A 23,074-nucleotide genomic window follows, 5' to 3' on the forward strand; every position below is an offset into this window, starting at 1 on the left:
AAAGTCATGTGGTCAGATGAGACCAAAGTAGAACCTTTTGGTCTAAACTTCACTCGTCGTGTTTGGAGGAAAAAGAAGGAAGAGTTGCATCCCAAGAACACCATCTCTACTGTGAACCATGGGGGTGGTAACATCATGCTTTGGGGGTGCTTTTCTGTGAAGGGGACAGGACGTCTGCACTGTATTAAGGAGAGGATGAATGGGGCCATTTATTGTGAGATTTTGAGCAACAACCTCCTTCCCTCAGTCAGAGCATTGAAGATGGGTCGTGGCTGGGGCTTCCAACATGACAACGACCCGAAGCACACAGCCAGGATAACCAAGGAGTGGCTCCGTAAGAAGCATATCAAGGTTCTGGAGTGGCCTAGCCAGTCTCCAGACCTCAATCCAATAGAACATCGTTGGAGGGAGCTTAAACTCCACGTTGCTCAGCGACAGCCCCGAAACCTGACAGATCTAGAGGAGATCTGTGTGGAGGAGTGGGCCAAAATCCCTGTTGCAGTGTGTGCAAACCTGGTCAAGAACTACAGGAAACGTTTGACCTCTGTAATTGCAAACAAAGGTTTCTGTACCAAATATTAACACTGATTTTCTCAGGTGTTCAAATACTTCTGTTCCTCACTGTATGTCATTACTCCCCTGTGGTTAGCGACTGGCTTGGCATAGTGCTTGGTGTGGTGCAACAATCACATCCACTTGCTGAGAATGGGATCTGACATGTGAAACCACTACACACGCACACACTCAATCACACATCATGATGCAACATACACAAAACTACAAGCCAGGACTGCTTATTCATGCACGTGTGTATGCTGGGGCACACAAAGCCAAAATCTATTGTTGAAAATCAGGAGCATGAACACAAAGACATTTGGAGCTTGAAGAAAATGTTCATTCCCAGTTAAGAATTAAGGATTTTTATTCCATTGGTATGTAGTGAAATATAACAATACTGACACCTGCCAATCCAGCGGCAACAAAGACAGGAAAGGGACAACGGGAAACAGAGTCGTACTCCCAAAACACACCAATGGAGCAAACTACAGTACGAGACTGCAGTACTATAAACTTCCATGTGAACCAAATTGTAATTATACCTATTTTCACTGACAACTGTCTAAACAAAAAGTCTGTTAAATTGTCTACACAACATAACAAACAAGGAAATTTACACCAGTATTTTGTTCTATGTAAAACCCAAGTTGGCCACCTGTGGAGATGCAGTGCTTCAGACAGAGCATCAAAAAATGTATATTTTAGAATTGGAGGGTAGCACAATGAAACTCACAATGTTAATTCATTTCAGAAACAATAAATGCACAGTTTTTGTTAAGATATTAGGTCATGGTCTGTCAGTTACCAGTGGAAAGCTGATAAAACTTACACACTATTAGCTGCCACTAACAGATCTCATGGTAAAGACATGCTGATTGAAAATACCTGCTGGAGTTTGTTAAAGTACATGTCCAAGCAGCCAATACTGTGTTGTAGTATCAACTTTCTGCAGATTACTCTTTAACACTTTGCACTAGACTTGATAAGCAGTTTGCTTTCTGGAGCAGCGAATAGTGTTTCTATTCAAATGCTATATTCAATGGTAATATAGTGCAAACATCTAACACAATTACTAAGTTCATAAAAAACATACAAACACATGACAGTTCCAGTTTCATGCCAAAGGACAGTCTCACAAACAGTTCAGAAGTGAGAATCAAACACACTAGGGTTTGTTCTGCAAATCTCTTGTGAAAAGTGCCCTTTACTCCAGGCTAAGCTTTCTTTCCAACTAGTTCTCCCATCTCACAAAAAGAAAAGAGCCATTGTCACACAAAATAAACCAAAATTGTGTGTACATTAACTAAAGTGAACGTATGTAACTAAAATGAAGCTCACCTTGCATATTTTGGCTTGTGATTGTTCGTGATCATGGAATGTTTTAATACCGTGCAAAGAGAAGAACCAACTCGCTTCACTCTTGACAGTTTCTTAATGCATTTCTGTGGCGCACATCTCCGCCTGCCTGCTGGTTGTAGCAGTGCATCATGCTACAAATTCTGTTGGGTTTCCCCCACTTCTTACAGCCTCTGGAGAGTAATTCGCCATCTGATCGGCTGCTCTCTGCTTCTACAACAAACATTTCTGAAGGGAAAATCCGCTGCTCCCAAAGCTTCATTTCAAAAAGTCCCTATGACAGCCCTAGTCCTTAACAGATGTGGTGCAGAAAGTCCCCCATGTCACTAGGGGTCCTCTTCCATGTCGTCCAGGTTGGGAGCCATGATGAAGTGTTTGGGGTAAACGAGGCTGTGCTCGTCTGCATACTCCTCCCAGCGTGCATCATCACTCTCGTGCGTGATGTAGCGCTCGCCTCGCCGCGTCTCAAACTCCCTGAGGTCCAGCCACGTCTGATAGTCCTGAGGGAATGAAACAAAGTAAAGTGTCAGTGTTTCAGTGAGTTAATATGGACCTGAATTGAATTCTGACAAAAATGTGCAATAGTTTTAATCCAAATTTTAGTATGTTGATTTTGGTTAGAAACATTTTCATCTAGCTTTCATCTTTTTTTGTCTTGCATTTTTACCATTTACTGTCTATCTTCTTCATCTTTGTTGTGTACATTTACCATGATTATACGTTTTGTTCCCATCTATCTTGAAGAACATGGAAACCTCTGTGGTGTTTATTTAATCCCAGTGTCCCACTGCTCTGCAATAGTTGGACTCTCACGTTTGTACTAAAATCCTCTTCGCTCGTTTCAGTTTCATCAGAAAACATTGAAGCAGTGAGGTCTTTGCAGCGAACACTTGGAGAACGAATGATGGTCGACTGCCCACATTAATCCTGGAACCGAGTCATTCCTTGTGATAGCGAAACAAAAGATACTGTATCGGACTGAAAGGAACGTTAATCTCGCGCTACATCCACGGTGTTTAATGTTGAATTATCCCACGTTTCATATAGAGTGCTGCTGCATTTCCCCAGTGTGTCTCAGCTGTTGCTTTTGTTTAATTCTCTGGGTTGTAGATGAATTTGGTTCATATAAATTTATTCCTAGAACCGCTAATCCCAGATGACATAGACAGAGTGTTACCGAATGTAAGACCGTATCTTATCAGCGGTAGTGAAACACATCAAGCAGCTAATTCAGCTCCTGAACAAGAGATATTTCATCCAGTGGAGGAAACAGTTTAGCTGACCAGGAGCTATGGTTTGTGATTCCACAGATGCAGCCAGTTGTTAAGTTACTTCAAGCCCCTTTGGCTGTCTTTCACATAAACATATATATATAATATGCCGTGGGGGATGTAAGCAGGAAGTATAATGTTGCTGTGGTTTCACTGAGTGGGTTACACCTGGAGCTCCACTTAGCTTTTATAGTATGCGTATTATATAATGTGTGTTCAAATTTATCCCTCTATCACTCTAAGAAGAAGGAGTGCAATTTTAGATGCAAATTGCAACAGTTTGATTAAAAGGTTAAAAAAAAATAAAAATCTGGCAAATACATCACCTGTAACCAGGGATGACTAAGACACTTGTCCACGCTGTACCTCTTCCTCATCTTGACTTGGAGAAGATTGTTGATCAGATCTGTGGCTGTGAGGAGAAATAGATCATGTGCAGATAGTATCAATAAACTAATCTTACATCTGTCATATCACAGCATACAAAAAGATGTAACCTTTAGAGGGCCAAGAGTCTCTAAATGTCAGCCACAAAACAAAAGAACAGGGGTTTCTGTAGTTAATTCAACATCAACATCTTTATCTTGTAATGTATTTCACTGTGTGGGCATAGCTGCAGCTTGGGCAGTTGAGGAGAACTGAAAGTGATTCATCTCAACCACAAACAAAGAAAAGTCAGAGCAAAGGTCAGACGACCCAGACGTGTAGGTGGGGAGGACAGCTTTGAGACTGTGTATCTGAATATCAGTTTGACACCAGACTACAGGTGCAACCAGGCCGCCAAGGGCTTACAAGGACACACTAACTGCTGCAATAAGATCAAGCGTCGGTGAATATTTAGACGTTTACTTCAAGGCGGGGAGCAAACAATTTACCTTCTGTAGAGATGTCCTTCCAGGGCGTAGGGGGGTACATGAAGGCAGCGTTCTGGATCTGGTCATTAATGTCCTCATCTTCATTAAACGGGAAGGTCCCGCTCAGGCTGACATACACAATGACTCCCACTGACCACATGTCTAAGGAACGGTTGTAGCCTTTACTGCGCAGCACCTCTGGAGCCAGGTAAGCAGGAGTTCCCACTACTGAGCGCCGGAATGACTTCTCACCAATGATCCGGGCAAAGCCAAAGTCACACAGCTTCACCTGGAAAAAGGCAGAAAAACTGTTCAATGTGTATATGCACAAAACATTAATTCCCATACAGATAAATATATATACATATTTCTGTCTGTATGAACTGATTTTATCTGTTTTTTACCTGAGGAAAGGGCTCTGCAGAGGCCAGTAGTACATTCTCAGGTTTCAAGTCACAGTGAACAATGTTTTTGAAGTGCAGATGTCTCAGGGCCACTAGGATCTGTTGCAAACAAAAATCCAAAAGCCCAGATTTACCTCCAAATATCCTGAATAACTACACTGTAAACTCCAGCAACAAAATGTTTTAATGTATATAGTAAATGATATAAACAGGGTAATGTTTGTATAATCTATGCAGTAGAATCTGTGCTGTCGCCACATGGGAGAATAACAGCCGTGTAAGCAAACTAATGCCCATAAATACTTCCATCTTGACCCGTACCTTCATGTAAAGACATATGATGTCATCTCACCATCCTATCAATATTCAGGAGGCCTGGTGTAAGCTAGTAGTGCGCACATGTCTGGCTATGGTCCTGTGCCAAAACCACAGCGTGCCTGGTTCCCCCGTCCTGACCCTGCCTTTGACATAAGTCCTCCCAGCCACATCAGAGACAGGCCTGCAGCTATTGTTAATGGCCCCGCTCCTGTTTTGGATCTGGGATCCACGGAGGCCCAGGGGTCTGCTGCTCTTCTAATCAGGCCACAAAGTCACCAGCACACTGCAGACTGTAATCCACAAGCAGGGAAGAGGCTGCGATGCCATGCCGACCAATCCCGTAAACAATTCCCTCCCAATCAGCTCACCACAAGAATAAACAGGCCCTGGAGCTGAAGCACAGACTCCTCTATAGTGGGCTAACTCTCCCCAAAAAACAGAAGAGAACATACAGGGAGAGGGGGAAAGAGAGCTATTTTGGGAAATATATGGGGGCAAGACACCAAAAACTGCTAGCAAGAAGTGAAAAAAGGTGTCATTTTAAAGTATGAATGCTGGAAAGGCAGTGACACTTGAGGTTGATCAGGTTATCATTTATTTATTTATTTATTTATTTATTTATTTATTTATTAGGTTGTTTATAGCAATATTAGGCTTTGGAATATTCTAATTAAAGTCAGCACATGAGTCCTGGCATCTTAATGTCTTGAGAGGAATACAAGACAGAAACAGATGGCAAACACTAACCTGTGTGACAAGGAACTTGGTGATTCGTTCAGGCAGTTTGCTCTTTTCACTGGACAGGATCATCTCCAGCATGTCGCCATGCAGTTTCTCCATGACAACAAAGACCCGCTCTGGTGTTTCAAACATGCACTCCAAGTTGACAATGCCTGGGTGGTGCAGATTCTGAAGAAATTAATCACAGCAGCTTTAAACTTCTGCTTTCATAGCAGAGAAGACAAAGAGCTTTGCTCAAAACATACTAGCTATCCTTTGTAACATCTTAGTATTTGTTTTAATTTCATGCTGTTATTCAGTTCAGTTGTTTGATGGATTATGGTCATTACCTGTAATATGGCCACCTCATTCCTTAACTGGCTCTCCTGCTTGGTAGGAAATCTCATCTTGTCAATAACCTTGATGGCCACATCTCTACCACTCTTTCTGTGTTTCCCTAAAATATTATAAATTGTGGAAATAAATAATAGCCTCCAAGTTTAACACATTTCTCAGTGGTACCACATCAAAAGTGAAACATACCTCCATATACGATGCCAAACTGGCCTGATCCCAGCACCTCATCAGAGAAGATTTGGTATACTGAGGCAATATCCTGTGTAGACATGATTTGCACAGTTACCTAAATGTTGTGTTTTGCTTTTTACTTGTGGAAATATTTAGTTAACTTTCCATGCTGACACTGGCAATCAGTAAAGGTTACATCATCTGACGTCTGGCAAAACTGTTCCTCCTCCAAAATGTTTTCTGGTATTGCCAAATATTTAACTTTCACTTAATATAGAAGTGCAAAAAAAAAAAGTCTGCCACTTCCCCATTCATGCAGCATAAACACTTCCACTGGAGGTTTTAGTAAAAGAAACAGTAGGATACAATTTCTGATGTTACCGCAACAGCTACTAATAGCATATGAATGCATGCATATGCAGACTATGCTGGGAAATTGTGCAATAGCGTCTCAAAGAAATAAAAAAAAAGAAGACCCGCTCACCACATTCTCCTGGATCTGGCAGTTGGACACAGATATGCTGATGGACAGCTCTTCTGGAGGGGAAAATACATAATGTTTCCACATTCAACAACTGAAAAATGCCACTTTACCAATGCCAAAGCAGCCAATGAGTCCTTAAGTGAATGCAGTCAAAGGCATGTTGCTCACATAATAGTATTTCTTTTATTCACAGCTTTCCTTCTTATGCACGCAATAAGTCAAGGCACCACATAATGAAGCATTTTATTACATAATAAATTGGCTATAACATTGATCGGGGAAGTTATATGTGACTGAATGGTGAAAGTATGCAACGCTTTTCATAACTAAGACTTTTGACAAGGGCTAACAGTGCACACTAGCCAATGAATAGAAAGCCATTAATATGTAAAAGTAGAAACCATGATGTTGCAATCATTTAAAGAATGTTAAGCACAAATACTGCCTTTTAACCTGCGTCGGTTTTAAATGACAGAAAGCACCACATAAATTGGACTGGTATTTGAAGATGAACTATTACTCCACTAACGTTACGGATGAGTTCATCATCCTATACGTAGTAAGTGAATCCAACTCTAAGGGGAAAGGGCAGTCTTAAAGTGTGCTGTTCTATCTGTTTCAGATCTACAGCGTTCTGTGGCTAACTCGTTTTGTAAGGTCATGCCAACATTTAAAACACACCTCAAAATGGATGCATGACTCTTATGTGGATTTCAAATATACAAATAGATTTATAACCATAGAACTCAAATGATAAGACATGCACACTCAGTTCCTGCCTTTGTTGATAAGGATCTTCTGAATCTTAAGAGAATACTGTGAAGCTCAGTTTCTACACAGTCATGCCACTTCATTTTCACTGCTGTCAAACAGTGACCTGCCTCGGAGCCTTATTTGCGTTGGTCTGTAGACAATCACTCAGGGTTTCCCCTGCTCATCGAAATTTGAGTCAGGTCATCTAAATGGTTTTTTGACCACCTTCGGCAAACCTCAAACTTTCAACCAACATAATCAAAGTAAGCAACACCTCTCATGTAGAGGCAGGAAAAACCCTGTAAAATCACAGAACTCACAAAAAGGGGAAATTTAAACTCTTCACAAAAGGACTATTCTCCTCATTGCACACAGGATGACCACTGTGAAGTTCTGTGGTCATCATATAAAAACTATATTCTATATGTAACTAGATAACTATAATGCTAAGCAAGTGTCATCAGCTTTAGGCTCTTGACGCCCCATTGTGACAGTTAATACATGATTCATTCATTTTAAGAACAACCACACTTTAAAGAAAAGAGCAACATGGTATTTGAAATGTATTCCCAGTGTCATCCAGAGATGTTTTAATGGCTTTAGGACAAGAGAGCCGTAATACATTCTACTTACTGTGATCTTTGCCCTGGCCAGCAGCACTGGCCACACTGGGCTGAGGGGTGACGGGCATCAGGGCTTGTCTGATGGCCTTCTCCCATCCTTGAGCCACCTCCATGCCAACTCCTGAGGCGGCCAGAGCAGGGCTGTGGCAGTGACTGATGTTGTTCTCTCCTACATAGTAGACCATAGTGGCTGTGATGATCTCAAAGCAGTGGGGGTTGCTGCCCTGGGCCAGGTTACTGTAGTCTCTGGACTGTTCTACCTGAAGGATCTCGGACAAAGGGATTTCCTGCAGGATGTTTGACACAGACACAAATCAGTAACTCCATAAGTCTACATTCTGTGTTTCTCAAATAAATGACAGCCATACAGTTTCTATCAAGTGAGAGTTTAATTGTTTTTTTGTCAAACGAGGGGTTCTGCATTTCTATATGTTAAAAAGGCTTTTCAACAAACCAAAAACAGAAGGAGCCAAACACATACGTGCTTGTTCACATGTGTGCATTCATGCATTATACAGGTTATTTCCTTGGAAAGAGAGGTAAGAGTGTGGTGAAGAAAGGAAGATCCAGAAATACTACAGTACTACAGAATGTAACTTAAAGTAGCACTAGCAGGAAACGCCAAACAATCCACTCTGCACATGCTGTAGCTTTAAATAGATATCTCAATATATACATTTAAAAACTAAGATGAAACATGTTAACTAGATAGGTCAAAAACAAGTTTCTTTCTTACTTTTTAAAGCAGAAAAGATGCTTGCAAACCTGCAAAATATCTTGACAAATACACTGACACAGGTAGTATAACTCACAAACTCCTCGTCTCCACATTTAGTTACAGTATTGATTCTATGATCCCAGCTCTGACTTTGTCCTTTCCACTTCTCTGTCTTTTGAGCACATACAGGAAGGACGGCGCACTTTAAATGTTTCCCTTCCCCTTCAAGCTCATTGTCAAATCAAAGAGAGGAGGGTGGGCCAAAAACTTAAAAACAGAGAATCTCCAGCCAATAGGGGTTCACAGAGACACACGCTCTCCCCTCTGTGTGGCTCACCACAGAGTATCAGATGAAGTGCTTGTGGTTAGCGGGGCTGAGTCATGTGAGTGGGGCCCTTTGGCAGCTGAAGTGCTCTGGTTCCCTGATTACAAGGCAGGGCCAGCCAGAGGCCCCATCTGACCACGAGCCGCTGGCGCTACCGCTAGCCACCGAGACGAAAGGCATGGCAACTACTGTTCCTCCGCGGGCTAGTGTGTAAATGGGTGGGTTTCTGTGTGTGGGTGCAACGTTTGAATGTGACAGGACTCAGTCTGGCAGAGACAGAGAGAAGCCCCCTCACCTCATAAATGGTACTTCAGAGAAAGCCACAAATACAGGGGCCTTATCTTCAAACAGGGAACTGTTATGGGTTCCAAATGGCGAAAATGGCGAAAATGGCTGGCAAGCAAGCCATCACGCGACCACCGCAAATTAGACTGGGGGTATAAAGAAAAGGGGAGGACAGTGGCCACACACTGATGAGCAGCAGGGTAGAAACTTCAGAGAAATGAAAGGAAAATACCCAAGACAGACTGAGCATATGGACAATCTGTGGTTTCTGAAAAGAAACCTCTCAACAAAAACCTTTTCCTACTATATATACAGGAAACCCCTCATGCTATCTATCATGGATAAAAATCTGCTACTCTGAGGCAGCAGGCCTGGATCAAACACCAAACTGAAGCATGAAAAGAAGGCACTTACAGCTGGCCTTCAATTAGCTTCCTGAAGGGCTTAAACATACTGTAGCTGAGTGCCAAGTTGATAATAAAGAACCACATAAAGCTGCCAGTGAACATACTCAGAAGGGTCTTCTCCAAGCTTTGGTGGCAGGAGATGCAGGGCTGCAGATATGGCTGCATATAAAACTACATCTGATACACACACACACACAAAGTGAACATGCTAGTTCTGACCCTGGAAACTCTGCTGCATCCTATACATCTTCCCAAAGGGGTGTCAAAGTCTCAAAACACACAAAGCGACATGAACAAAAGGATGTTCACATCCCCCAGCCTACATGCACACACAATCACCAACACACACGTGAAAGTCTTTACCTTGCTGGGTGTAGTTCCCTCCCTCAGTCATCAGAGTGTAATTACTGTGCTATTCAACCCCTGGCGGCAACATAATGACTGACTTGCGGTGCTGGCACTGAGAGGGAAGTGTCACACACTCTCCACAACTGAATTTACACTTTTAAATTACAACATTTCACTGACAGCCACTGGTTGTGTAGTGTGTGTATGCCTCACTTCAGTGTTGGATTTAGAAACCTTAATCTTGATCCTTGTTTTTAGAATTTGACCAGAAGACATCAGTTTGTTTTAACTCCTGTAAATCCACTTTTCGTTACTTGGGGATCCCCTCTAGTCAAAATGTTTAACCTCTCTTTAAAACCACTTCAAACATCTCATCCGATCTGTTACACAAACACACGAACTGTTAGTGATTCTTTTCACTTCATGCAGGAACGAGACCAGCCTGCAGGGTAAAAAAAACCACAGGGGAAATTTCAGTAGGCTAAACTGACCTCAGGGCAGTTTACACTTGCAACACGGCGGCCCTTCTGACAGCTGAGTCACACAGATATCGCTGGTTAGAATTCATTTCCATAGTGTGACAGTCAATAGTTAAATATGAATATGAAAAAGACTCCCCTCCTCAGTGACTTCGGTATCAGTAGTTTGTATGAAATTGAACGAAAGAATAGTTGTGACTTTTCAATCCTATGAAGATAGTTTGAGGACTTTAAGGATATCACTCACCATGGACTCCACCGTGAAGCACCTTGTTTTATTTTCTAACACTTCAATCCATGTGAGTGTGTTTAATGTGAAGGACAAGGACATGATTTTCCAAGAACAAGGCAGGGATGATAGTTTTATACTTACTTTGTAGAACTTGGCTCCAGTGTCGTTTTGGAAAAGACTCAGACTCTTGCTGTCCAGCCTCCAGTAATGTCTCTTCCGCTGTTAAATGGGAAAACAAACATTGAGTTAGACCAAATCTACCATTACTGTAGTAGTCTTACATGTTGCTTCTCAAGCAAAATACCTTCTGTGCTCAATTCAACTAATGTGACCAGCTTTGGAGGAGGAGTCTGCCCCGGCATATAGTAAGCTAAACACAGCCCATTTCAATTAGAACTCTTCTGTTAGGCTTCTGGGGTTATCAGTCTTACCAAGTTGTCCCTGCTTGTATAATGAACCATCCAGCCTTCCTTCACCACTGTGGAGCTCCGCCTCTTGGTGTGTTTGATGGACTGGACCACACGCATCAGAGGGATGTTGCTGCTGGTGGAAGGGCTAAGTACACACACAAATTAAAGTTTTATCAGTATATTAGACAAATACTTACTTTTAGAGCTTATTATAATGAAACATTATATATACAAATACATTTGCTTTTCTAAGCAGTCTTGTAGGTCTTTTCTGACATAGGTTTTGTACAGGATGTGATATATTTCATGTTTAAAGTCATAGCAACAGTGGTAGAAACATAAAACACCAAAGAATAAATAAAGGAACTGGGCAGTTAGACCGGGTGTTTGAAAACATAACCACAGACTCCCCGGTTTCAATCAGGCTGGTGACCTTTGCTGCATGCCTTTCCCCTTTCTCTGTGTTTCCTGTCACTCTTTACTAAACTGCCCAATAAAGACAAAATGCCAAAAACAAAATATTTGAAAACAGAATTGCGTAGTTGGAATGAACAGTGGTAGCCATCATGGCTGAAGTAGCAAACAGTGCCACCTACAGAAATGTTTGCGTCATCAACAGATTTAGCTAGGACAGAATAAGTAAACATAGACAAGCTGTAGTAAAATCTGTATCTTTATACCTAATAGTCTTAATGGGCTCTTCATCCTTCTCTCTGTCCATGAAGGGAGATTCCATGTCGAACATCCTCTCATCTGGGGTGGACGGTTCTTCTGGGTCATCCAGTCCCCTGCTGCCATCGATATCACTACTGTCCACCTCCATAACATCCATGGTAGTGTCAGAGTCTGGGCCAGGGCTGACTGGCTCTACACATGCACATCACACATCCAAATATTATTTAACTCATTAGAGACATGGCCGTGTAACTGCAGCCCCTTTTACATTGCCCATAAGTTTTCCCCCAGTTGTCCACCTCGCCTTTGTGTAGAAAAGGTACAGTTTTGGAATTGGGGGGGGGTCAGTGTTGACCCTCCAAAAAGCCGCAGTGAGAGGTAGCATTTTTGCTGAGATGAGTTCACCCCACCTCCTGTACAAACAGGATGAGGTGAAATCGGAGGTTGGAGGTCCACGTGAGAAAGTGAGAGAGAGATCGAGAGAGCTAGAGAGTGAATGAAGAGAGAGAGCAGCATCAGGGCGAGCAAAGTGATTAGAAGAATTTAAAATTTATCTTGTGATTGTAGCCCTGCCCTCAAACACACACACACACCTCAAAATGGATGCGTGTAGTAGGCCGACTGTAAGTCCTGATTTCCTTTTATAAATATGTCAGACTACATCAGAAAACAGCCCCTTTGTTTCATTTTCAAATTGGCCACAAAGTACACAGACCATTGGATGTCACGATCAGCATCACGCCTCTAGCACCGGGATTCTGGCAGCTGTGTAAAATGAACACACAAGTGGCAGTTTGCCAGCTTTTTAAGTTCAGTGTATAAAACCAACCTTGAAGAAGTGTAAAATCACTGACAGTTTACCGTAATCTCTGTGTAAAAGGGGCTTACAGAATTAGAACCTACCGCCGTTGAAGTCCACCTCCCCTAAACAGTCTCTTGGTATCTTTGAAGCACACCGCTTATGGCAGTTGAATCTGCAGTCTGGAAATGAAATTTTAAAAATGACCCAAACACACAGCATTCATGGAAAAGCATCACCAAAACCTTCTAAATTTCAACATTTGAATTTTGGGAACATGCGCTTCATATGAAGTCCTACCTTTACACTGCATGCCTTGGCGAAATAGACCCTTCAGCAGACGCTTGCAGTACTGGCAGATAGTGGGACGAGTGTAAGTGTGAATGGCAAAAGTGTGTGGCACCTTAACCCGCCCCAGCACCATCTTCTCCATCCAAATAGGCCTGCCGCTCCAGGACAGGATCCGCTTCCCTGGCTCCTGATGGGGCCTTTGCTGCGGGGGTAGCACGGATGGAAAAACGAGGAAGATGGAGGGAGGTTAGGAAGAATTAAAAACCATATGCAGGAAAGAAGTGAAGGGAAAAGCGAAGGAAGAACAGCCTCAAAGGGAGTATGTGAGTGTTAGGGGAAGACAGAATGAATAATGAAATGGCAGGGCCAACGAGAGAAAGAAATCAGTGGAGAAGGGGAAAAATAAATGTGTCATTCTGAGTTAGCATGACGATCACAGTGTTTGATACAAGCTTATTCTACTTGTCATGTTTTACCACATATGAGCATTTACTTATGATTTTAAATGAATAAATGACTGGAAGCTCCTGACCCAAATGGGAAGGAAGCTTTCTTCACTGTTGCCAACAAGGGATACAAATACAAAGGTCATTAACATAATCACATTTCCTGATGACCTTTAGCGAGGACATAGACAAGAGGAGAATATTCCAGTGTGGGGCTGATACAAAGACTGTTTCATAAGGCCTCGCTGAGGATCTCTCCACAGAGCTCTGAGCAGCTCAGTTCAGTTTTCCACATCAGTTGTGTTCTACAACAGGGCCCAGTAGATTCACCCACGGAAAAGAGCCAAATCTGATAAGTCAAGAAATGTTTAACAGCATGCAGATTCTTGGCCAGTTCACCTGGCTTCCGGTCTGATTTAGAATTATGTCAGCCCAGCGAGCCTATTTTATGGAAGAAGAAAAAAAAATCATCTCCCCCCATTGATTAGGTTAAACTAGGTTACAGTGCTCTTTGAGGTTGAACCTTAATATCCAAGCAGATAAAATCATACTTACGTAAACTACACTGAAAACCTCTGAAACACATCTTTATCCACTAAATCTCATTTTCAATAGTATTTTCTAAATTTATTGTGGGGTGTTCTTATGGTACACATCATTGTTTTATATATGAGTCCCTTAATTGGTTACCTTTTAAGTCTAGGAGACATTTTCATTGATTTCTTTTTGTTTTTAAATTGTCCATTATACTTAAAATGATTTTTGGCTCTGCACAGTTCATTTTATTTACTTAGAAACAATCAATACCCTTACTTTGTTGTGTCATTTACATCTAAAGAATTTGGGAGACAGGATTTCGGATTCAAAGCTCCATCAGATTTGAATAATTTACCTAATTCGCTTAGATCTATTACTTCTTTTCATATTATAAGGCTTCTCTGTTTGTTTGTCTTACTTGTTCCTGCTAATGACTGTACATTATATTAGTTGTAGGTAGATATATAATGTGTACTTGTTTATTTTTGTTGTTTTAATTGGTGAAGTAATGTTTTGTTTGTGTTGGTTTTGTTCAATGATATTTGATGGCAGATATTGTGGCGGGCGGTAGGATTTGTTGGAGAATTTTTGGACCTGTTTTGTTTGTTTCTTGTGTGTTTGTGCTGTTTACTTGCTGTTGTTTGTTTGTTATCTACCTGCTGTTTATTGCTATTTATGTATCTGTGTTGTTTTATTATGTGTGGTAAGTGTCTGTTGTGTGTTGTACAACAGGAGACATCTCAAGGGGCCTATCCTCTGATCAGGTTAAGCAAATACTTATAATAGAGCTCACCTCATCCAGGACAACCACGACATGCTCATTAGGTACCAGTCGGGGGACAGACAGGGACTGTGCAGGCAATGAGACATTGGACAGTCGCCTCTTCCTGACACCAGAACAGTTATTTGGGATCTTAAAGGCGCAGCGCTTGTGGTAGTTTAGCCCACACCCTTCAACATGAAAACACACACAGCATCAGTCACAAGAACAAGGAAAACAGTACAGCAGCCTGTGAGATGATAACAGATGTTATTTTGCAAGGCAGCCACAAGATGGCCCCACTTAAGGATGGGTTTCTATAAGTGAATTTAAGACTACAAATGTTCCACAGGTAAATAAATCAACTATTTAAACTGAATTCATAGTTAAAGAAGGCTTCAAATGCAGCCTAATGACTTTAAAATGAATGAGCAGAATTCATATCTGATTCAACAGTGAAAAACAGAAAGGCAAGGCGGCGTACCATAACTCCACTGGGATCTGAATGCCAAGCTTTTCACTGGCTACAGCGCCTGAAGCCAAACCTTCTTTTTGCTTGTACTGTATGTGAAGTCAGAGATCTGGTGTGTTTGTGCATGCATGTGTGTGTGAATACAGTAATCACTGAGGTATAGTGAGATGTGGAGAAGTCAAAGGCTTGGCAAAGACACAGGGTGTTCTGTAGTATTCACCCAGGTATAAGTGTGTGTGTGGGTCTCTAACCTTCACATTTGAGCCCCTGACGAACCAGACCCCACAGCATCTCCCCACAGTAGTCACAGAAGGTGGGGGCCTTGTAGGAGTGGACAAAAAGGGCATGGGGTCGGATCTGGAAGTCTTCAACTGTGGCTTGAGCTGGAAACAACACACAAGTGGTTTAACTAAAACTAGGCAAAATCAAACAAATACAGAAAATGTTTTTTAAGAAAACCAAAGGATCAGAAAAGAACAACGACTGGAAGGGGGGGTGACAAAGGAATCAAAAAGGCAAGAAGAGAGCAGATGTTTATTAAGGGATTTGGACACAATTTCAAACAGCTTCTAAAATTAATGCAATATTTCAGACAATGTACAGTCTCACTATATGTGTGTGTGAAGATGTAGGGACAAAATTAACTGCAAGCAAACTCTCATATGAGCCAAGTATGAGTTATATTCACATTGCTGCACTAGAGGGCACTTTCATCATTCTTAGTATCAAAGTGAAAGGGAAAACCCCTAATACAGCAGAGAAATATGATCCTGTAATATCAGTCCATTTCTGTTAACATGCACATACTGTAATATCAAATAGACTAGAGCTGTGGATATACCTCTATCTCTGTTTGCCTTTGTTGTTCCTTTATTATTCTGTTGTTTTGTGTCAAACAGACACACTGGAAGATATTGAGGCTCCTGCTGCTAATCCTGTGTGTATGTGCGCACAAGTCTCTGAGCCTGCAAGCATTTCTGTGTAATCATTTATGTGGCTGCAGTTACCAACAAGGGAACAGTTTGTCTTTAACATTCGGGTTTAACAAAAAGACCTGCATGGTGGCAGTGGCACTGTCATATAATGAGGTCTAGTTTATTTCCTTTGTGGTGATTCAACCAAACACATTTTATCATCAACAACTAACAACATTCTCAGCTGTTGTAGCTATGATGAGATGCAGGCTTGAACAACTATGACATGTGGCCAGTAACAAAAAGAGCATTTCCTTTGCTAAAAATTTACACATGCTTTATATAACAATGGAAAAAAAAACATCCTTGAAGAAAGAAATCCTCACAGGCAATAAAAAGCCAGTCCCACTTCATCAATCTGATCCATGAATTTGACAAAAGAATGCAACATTTCCAAAAACAGGAGAGGTCAAAGAGTCAATTAAAGGGTCAAACAAAAGAAAAAACAAATTAGAATCTATTTTTCTGTATGTTTTTAAATCACTGCAATGAAACTTTCAGATGTAGTATATTTATGTCCAAAGTTCAGTAAAAAAGGAGGTCACCCAAGATCTGTGATCTGAGATCTGAGATGAGACACTTTTCTTCATTTCAGAGAAATACAAAGGCTGGTGTGACAATGTTCGCAGGCTGGATTTGATTTGAAACAGAAGAAAGAGCTCAGGCAGGTCACATGTCACGGGGCAAGCATAGCTCCCTTGCACACACGCATAAAAAGCAGCATTCAAAGGCTTTTTCACACCCGTCTGTAAAACAACTGGCTGCTTCTTAGCACTCACTGTGTTATGTAATGCTTGTCATGCCAATTAGCATCAAACAACACTGCACATAAACTCAACACAATGTTTTTCTCACGAGGGGAGAGGCTCACATTAACGTGCTTTGGGGGCACTGAGGTTCCATTTGGGGGGCCCCAAGTTTCCGTCTGATAAAAACAAGCTTGCCACATTTATGACAAGTAGATATGGTAAAATATCAATTTCACACAGAATAAGAAGTCTGTGCATACGGGTGGAAATTTAAGGGAGTGAAAAACAGAACAAAGGGACAATCGGTCAGGCCAAACCTCAAACCTCATGGGCTGAGATGGCCTGCGCAGTGTTGGCTGTGTCCAGGACCGCCCCGCACATCAGAGCATGTTTACTCTCTGTGGGTCTACTACAATCACTTACTGCAGGAAAAACAAGCCCTCTTCTTTGAGCCCGCAGCCAAGAAAAAGCCACTTTTGCCTCCCCCTTGCAGCGGGAGAGATATTCAGACCATCTCTCTCCCACAGCCACAGAATCCAACAACAGGTTGGTTAAGGAAAACTGAGCAGAAGATGACAGGAGACAAATTGTGGGGCGGAAAAGGTTCATATTTTCTCTGAACCAAATGAAAGGCCTGGGAATGTGCATCTCTCAGCTTGTGCTTCTCAAACAAAGATCAAGTGTCTGACATAGCAAAGCTCTTCTCATGAAGAAGGCCAAGTTCACTGAGTGTTAGATGAAATTTTAAAAAACTGCATGCGCTGCATTTGTAGCAAAACTGAGATCTGTGCTGGATTTCACCAGGTACTATATCTGATCATCAGAATATAAACTGTCTAGCTTCCATATGCACATAGATTTGCTGAGGTAGGAGGGATTAGAATGAGAGAAAGCAGAAGAGAGGAAGAGAACAACAAAGACTGACACAAAGGAGAGCACAAGACAAACACAGACAGTCAGAAACAAAAAGAAGGAAGTTCCCCAGTCTGTAGTCTACATTCATCGGCCCTGATTCCTGAAGTATCTTCAGATCCTAAACCTATACAGTCATCCTCTGTTAAAATCCCTGCAAACAATAGTCTCAGCCCAGGAGAGGGGGTATTTGGCACAGGTGGTGTCAGGTGTTTCACGGTGGAGACAGATGGAGCAGGAGAACAGATTGAAGCAGAAAAGCTACTCTAAGCCATTTGTTGGTCTCAGCACCACACAGGAAGCCGATGCATTCATCGCAGGAAATGACAAAGAGAAACTAAACACCTGTGTAGCCGCTACAGAGGTGGGTAATCTGACGGAAACTTTGAGGAGGAAGAAGGAAAACAAAGCACATTTATATCAAAAAATCAAAAGCAGGTGAATGAGTGAGTGGAGTGCTGAGTGATTCACCAACAGACCACAGGAATAATACTTCATTTTGACAGTGACATTCCGCTGAGTACAGAGGGCTTTCACAGCATGTATCTGACCCACTGACCAAGACACAGTATGCTGTGTTTAGTGGAAAGTGTATATGACTAGGCACAATAATGTACCGAGGGAACCCTGCTCCAATGTATTACTTTCACACCACTGTTTGGACTTTAAGACACTTAGTTTGGTGAAATTATATGTTTTGGAAATGTGAAGAAGCATGACTAAGTTTGTTTGATTTGAACATAAAGAGACTTAAACAAAGATGTGGTAGAAAAATCACTGTGTTATAATTTGACAGTGTTTGCGATGGCATGAGTGTAAGAAGGTAAATAAAAAGTGACCAGTTCTTATACCATAGCCTTTCTCCTTTTATAAACACACAAGTCAACTATTGTGATGGTCTGCTGCTGGTTTTCTCTACAATTAGATCAAAATGAGCATTTTTATGTCTGCAGCTGCTTTCACACTATTGTATTTAACATTTAATAAGCAAGCCCCTATAAAAACACTACAGCTATTCACAACAAGAGATACAAACTTTGCAACTAAGATCTCTGGTTCATTCCTTTTGATTTGTCAAAGTAACATCCCTTAAAGTTTTACTTAGGTGATGGTTTTTTCCTCACAAGGATGTTACTGTAAGTAGCAATTCATTTTAGTACTACTTGTTTGTTCATGTTTTAAAACTACAGTTTGTGACTTTAAGTAGCACTAGAATGAAACTCCAAGTCAATCCACTGTGCTCCACCCAGCACTCCCTCCCCCTGCTCCACTCTGCTCTACTACAATCTGCTACGCTCCACCAAGCTCTGCAGATATTTTTGTCTTTATGAAATTATAATAAATGAGAATGCAACAAAACTTACTGATCAAGCAGAAATTACTGAAAATCTCTGACTGGTTAGGTAATACATTATGTATTAACTTACAGTTTGACTGCAGCTTACATACCCGAGAGCACCACCTCAATGAGGTCTCCTTCATGGATGTCCTCTGCCGAGGTCAACCTCTGCAGGATGTTCTCGTCATTTAGGTTGTGGCGGAACAGCAGGATCTTGTCGTACATACCGAAGAACCCGCACTCTGGGAACTAGACAGAGGTGGAAATATAAGTGAAGACACAAGTGTAGTAAAGATGCAGTAAAGTACTAAGCCCAGTATATAATGATAGGGGTAATGTGTGTGTGTGTGTGTGTGTGTGTGTGTGTCACAGTGTCTAAACATTCATAGTGACTGCACTGTGGTGGGTCCATATCACATAACAGAAAATAGACAAAGAATGAGAAATCGATGTACTTGAACCCCTTTTGCCTGACTCATAATCTTTTCTAATGTAAACCTCCTGTAAAAACACACAAGCAAGGACACGCTCATATTCCTGTGTCTTACATTTTGAGACTAGTGGCTCACGAAGAGAGCTCCTGCTCAGACCTCCTATCTTGCATTCAGAGGAAACTAGGTGTGAGTTAAATAGGAGCCCACCATGAAAAAGACCCATGAATAAGAAGTGGTAATGTCTGTTTTCTAAGAAAATCCTGAGTCTTTTATTTCACATTGTTTCCAGGAACACAGTGATTGGTTTTTGCAAACAGGAAATAATCATGATAAACTAATTGCTGTGCTGAACAACAGTGCATAAGGTGCATGTTGTAGGAAGCGTACACACACACACAAAAAAAAAACCCAAATCACCCAGCATGACCAAGAACCCCAGCGCAGCAGTCGCCTTCACTTACGATTTCTGGACAAACCAAACGAAACCAAACCGAACTGAATCGGACTGGGTCATAAAGACATGTGATCAAGGATGGGGGCAGGGAGGAGGGTGGCGGAGGGAGATGTGGAGGAGGAGGGGGAGGAGGAGGTAAACATCCTGAGAGGAGTAGAGGAGAATCAGTGCAGAGGAAGTGTAGCGCCAGTCAATACTGAGTCATTTCCTGTACTCAGGGCAGCTCATAGCATCATGGAGTGCAATGGTCTTGACCCTTGGAAAGATCTACAGTAAAATTATGTGAACATATATACAGAAATTAAGGAATTATCATTTGCAAATAACTACTGAGAGAATCCACAAAACCTAACTTTTATAGTTGAAGCTTGCACAAAGAAGTATCCTGTTTTGCATATCAAGGGGAATGTGCAAACAATCTCCTGCATGTAACATTTCTTTTGCAAACCCAACAATGCAGTAAAACTGATTTGCACTGTTTGTATCAAAGTGGGACAATGTCATTTTAAACCAAAGCATGAGCACAGTCTTGATGCCAGTCAGGCTGGTCCTTGCGGATCAACCAGCTGTTTCCCTCTAAAACAGGGCCATGCACAATGGGCCACACAAAACAATGCCACTATGGCCCAGGAGCACTGGAGCTGGCACGGTGTCTAGCCACGAGACACTAAAGGCACCTGGAGCCTTTTAACTGCCAAAAAACACAGCTACAGAAACAGCAAGACAGATTGATGCCTCTGGAAAACATGGGTGTATCAGATGAGTAGTGTCAACAAAGCCAGAAGGATGAGCCATCAGGAGGCAAAAATGTAATTGTGTACAGAAAGAGATGATACAGAGGGGACTACTGCTTGAACAGAGAGATGCCAATAAAGACGCTCTGCCCCTACCTGCACTCTGAACAGGGACCAGTAAAGTATAACAGCATAACACAAAACATCACTTCTTATACAGCGAGACTCCCCAGGCACTGGGTGCTTAGAATAAATAGCACTCACATTTCTACAGGTTCACCTCATGAATAAACATGTATTTTAAGCATCATTATGCATCATTATGGGGCAGCTACATTGCCAATGACATAATTTAAGGCATATCGCATCAATCAGTCAGTAACTAGGAATTGTTTCTGGAAAGATACACAACTATTGAATGCTCCAAATGTAATATATATTCAATTGATCTCAGATGTGTTGGCATGGAGGTAGATAACTCACTGGCAGATACATATCTCATAACTACAACTATCAGTATTGCTAGATACTACAAGGGGCTAACTGGAAAATATGTTTCTAATGTAATTTGGGTGAACTGACCCTTTAAACAAATATGGCAATTCAATATTAAGTGAATTTGAGTTGAATTACTGCATAATGTCCCTGTCATAATTCCAAAAAATAAGAACGTAAGTAAGACCGGTCATTCCCAAATGTGGGTCATCTGAGGTAAATACTTGCACGTATATGGTGAAATAATATACCTCTTTTTTTACTATAAAAAGGATACTTCACTTAAAGGTAGTCGTTTCAAATCCATTGCGGGTCTTTCTACAGGGAGTTTGCATGTTGTCTTATTATTATTTCAGACTTTATTTGGGTGTTTCAATTTTCTCTCCCAATCAAAAGAAGGGCATGCGATGTTGTCTTATTATTATTTCAGGCTTTATTTGGGTGTTTCAAAATTCTCTCCCAATCAAAAGAAGGGCATGCAGTGATATAATGTGTGTGTCAACCTTGTGATAGACTGGGACTATGTCTCAGTTATATCTCCCCTCTCACCCTTTGGATGCTGGGAAAATCTCAGCGAGGAGGGATGTAACACTCACACCCTTCCTTATGTTATGTTGTAACCATATGGCAATGTAACATTATATTAACAGCATCAAAACTGGAGTCAGAGTTTAACAGAAACAGTCTGTGAGGAGAAAGTCTTGCCGAGTATCTGAGTGGAACATAAAGCATGTGCCTGTATAATGGAACATTTCCAGCTCAATCCCACCTTCTGACATACCTACATCCTAAACCTTGTCAACCTCTGAGGTGACTAATGGTACATGGCCCAAACCGTCACCCCCGCAGACAGGGGAAGGGGGGGCAGGCATCCTTCCTGAGCAGGCTGCAGTGTCATGGTGGGGTTTTCCTCCACTTACCTGACACACCCACTCTCCAACACACACACATAAATTGCAGTCCATGCCCAAATCTAGCCAGCTGGAGTCACCCCCACTTGGCACTTGGTGCAACACTTTCCACTGCATAGAGCAGGTCCCATTCCAGAGCTGGAGCATCTGCATGTAATGGCTGCAGGGGAAGAGGACACTACTTTTTTCCAAGATCCATCAAAGAAAGCGGAAGCCAGAGGTACAAGAACAATAGATTTCCAGGTTTAGGGCACATTTTAACAGTACTTGGTTCAGATCAAAGAGATAAAGTGATAATTGATGGCTAACCTGTAGGAGCACACATGCATACAAGCAGAAATCACACGTTTCATGTATGTTTTCTCCACCCAACATGCATGCATGTAAGAATAAACCACCACCGTGCTCCTGTACACACCATCACCCACACATGCTACTGCATGATCTCCAAAGCCCATAGTGACTAAGCATGTCTTTTGTCGTCTTCAAGCGCAAATCCAAGCCGAGCAGCCATGACCACACACGCACACCAAAGACCCCAGCATGGAGGAGCTGTGTGTGAGGTCCACAAGTCATGCTGGAAAGACGAGTGGAAAGAGGCTTTGCAGTAGTAAGCTATTGTTAAACAAACTAATCCGCCATTGATATGCTAAATCCTGTTATAAGGAAAGAGGGTGAGAGGCGAAGAAAAGGGGAGAGAGGGAAGATTGTGGGGGAGAGCGGGTCAAGGAGCGGGACAGATCTGAAATATGGTCCTATTTTATTGGGTGCCAAAAAGAAATTATCTCACGATAGCCATGAAAAATGATTTGGCTTGAATAACCAGCTGCACCATTTGACAATGAGGAATATCAGTTGCACTGACATTCCCTGAGATGCCCTGCCCAGGGATGATTTTTGCTGTGGTTTGGTTTGGCACTATACATATATAACTGAATTGAACTGAATTGAAATTCTCAAAACAATAAAGTAAAAAAAAATCTAATGAATGACTCATCCATGTACGTTTAATAATAAAA

The 23,074-nt window shown here is 41.7% G+C and overlaps 1 protein-coding gene across 1 annotated transcript in view; it reads right to left on the reverse strand.

The window, feature by feature from the left end:
- Window positions 1-630: 630 nt before the first annotated feature.
- prkd3 (protein kinase D3) overlaps window positions 631-23,074 on the reverse strand; it is a 37,283-nt gene continuing 14,839 nt past the window's right edge. Inside the window, exons 3-19 of the mRNA XM_020608658.1 lie at window positions 19,138-19,276; window positions 15,305-15,436; window positions 14,615-14,772; window positions 12,848-13,040; window positions 12,652-12,729; window positions 11,754-11,940; window positions 11,095-11,218; window positions 10,805-10,882; window positions 7,880-8,156; window positions 6,494-6,546; window positions 6,025-6,097; window positions 5,832-5,938; window positions 5,509-5,670; window positions 4,444-4,542; window positions 4,061-4,328; window positions 3,512-3,597; window positions 631-2,414 (exon numbers count right to left, since the gene is read on the reverse strand). Coding sequence (XP_020464314.1) covers window positions 2,241-2,414; window positions 3,512-3,597; window positions 4,061-4,328; window positions 4,444-4,542; window positions 5,509-5,670; window positions 5,832-5,938; window positions 6,025-6,097; window positions 6,494-6,546; window positions 7,880-8,156; window positions 10,805-10,882; window positions 11,095-11,218; window positions 11,754-11,940; window positions 12,652-12,729; window positions 12,848-13,040; window positions 14,615-14,772; window positions 15,305-15,436; window positions 19,138-19,276 — 2,388 coding nt within the window. The 3' untranslated portion in view covers window positions 631-2,240. The remainder of the gene's footprint in view (window positions 2,415-3,511; window positions 3,598-4,060; window positions 4,329-4,443; window positions 4,543-5,508; window positions 5,671-5,831; window positions 5,939-6,024; window positions 6,098-6,493; window positions 6,547-7,879; window positions 8,157-10,804; window positions 10,883-11,094; window positions 11,219-11,753; window positions 11,941-12,651; window positions 12,730-12,847; window positions 13,041-14,614; window positions 14,773-15,304; window positions 15,437-19,137; window positions 19,277-23,074) is intronic.

The sequence above is a fragment of the Monopterus albus genome, unplaced genomic scaffold (genome assembly GCF_001952655.1).
Source record: "Monopterus albus unplaced genomic scaffold, M_albus_1.0 scaffold94.1, whole genome shotgun sequence".
Classification (NCBI taxonomy): domain Eukaryota; kingdom Metazoa; phylum Chordata; class Actinopteri; order Synbranchiformes; family Synbranchidae; genus Monopterus; species Monopterus albus.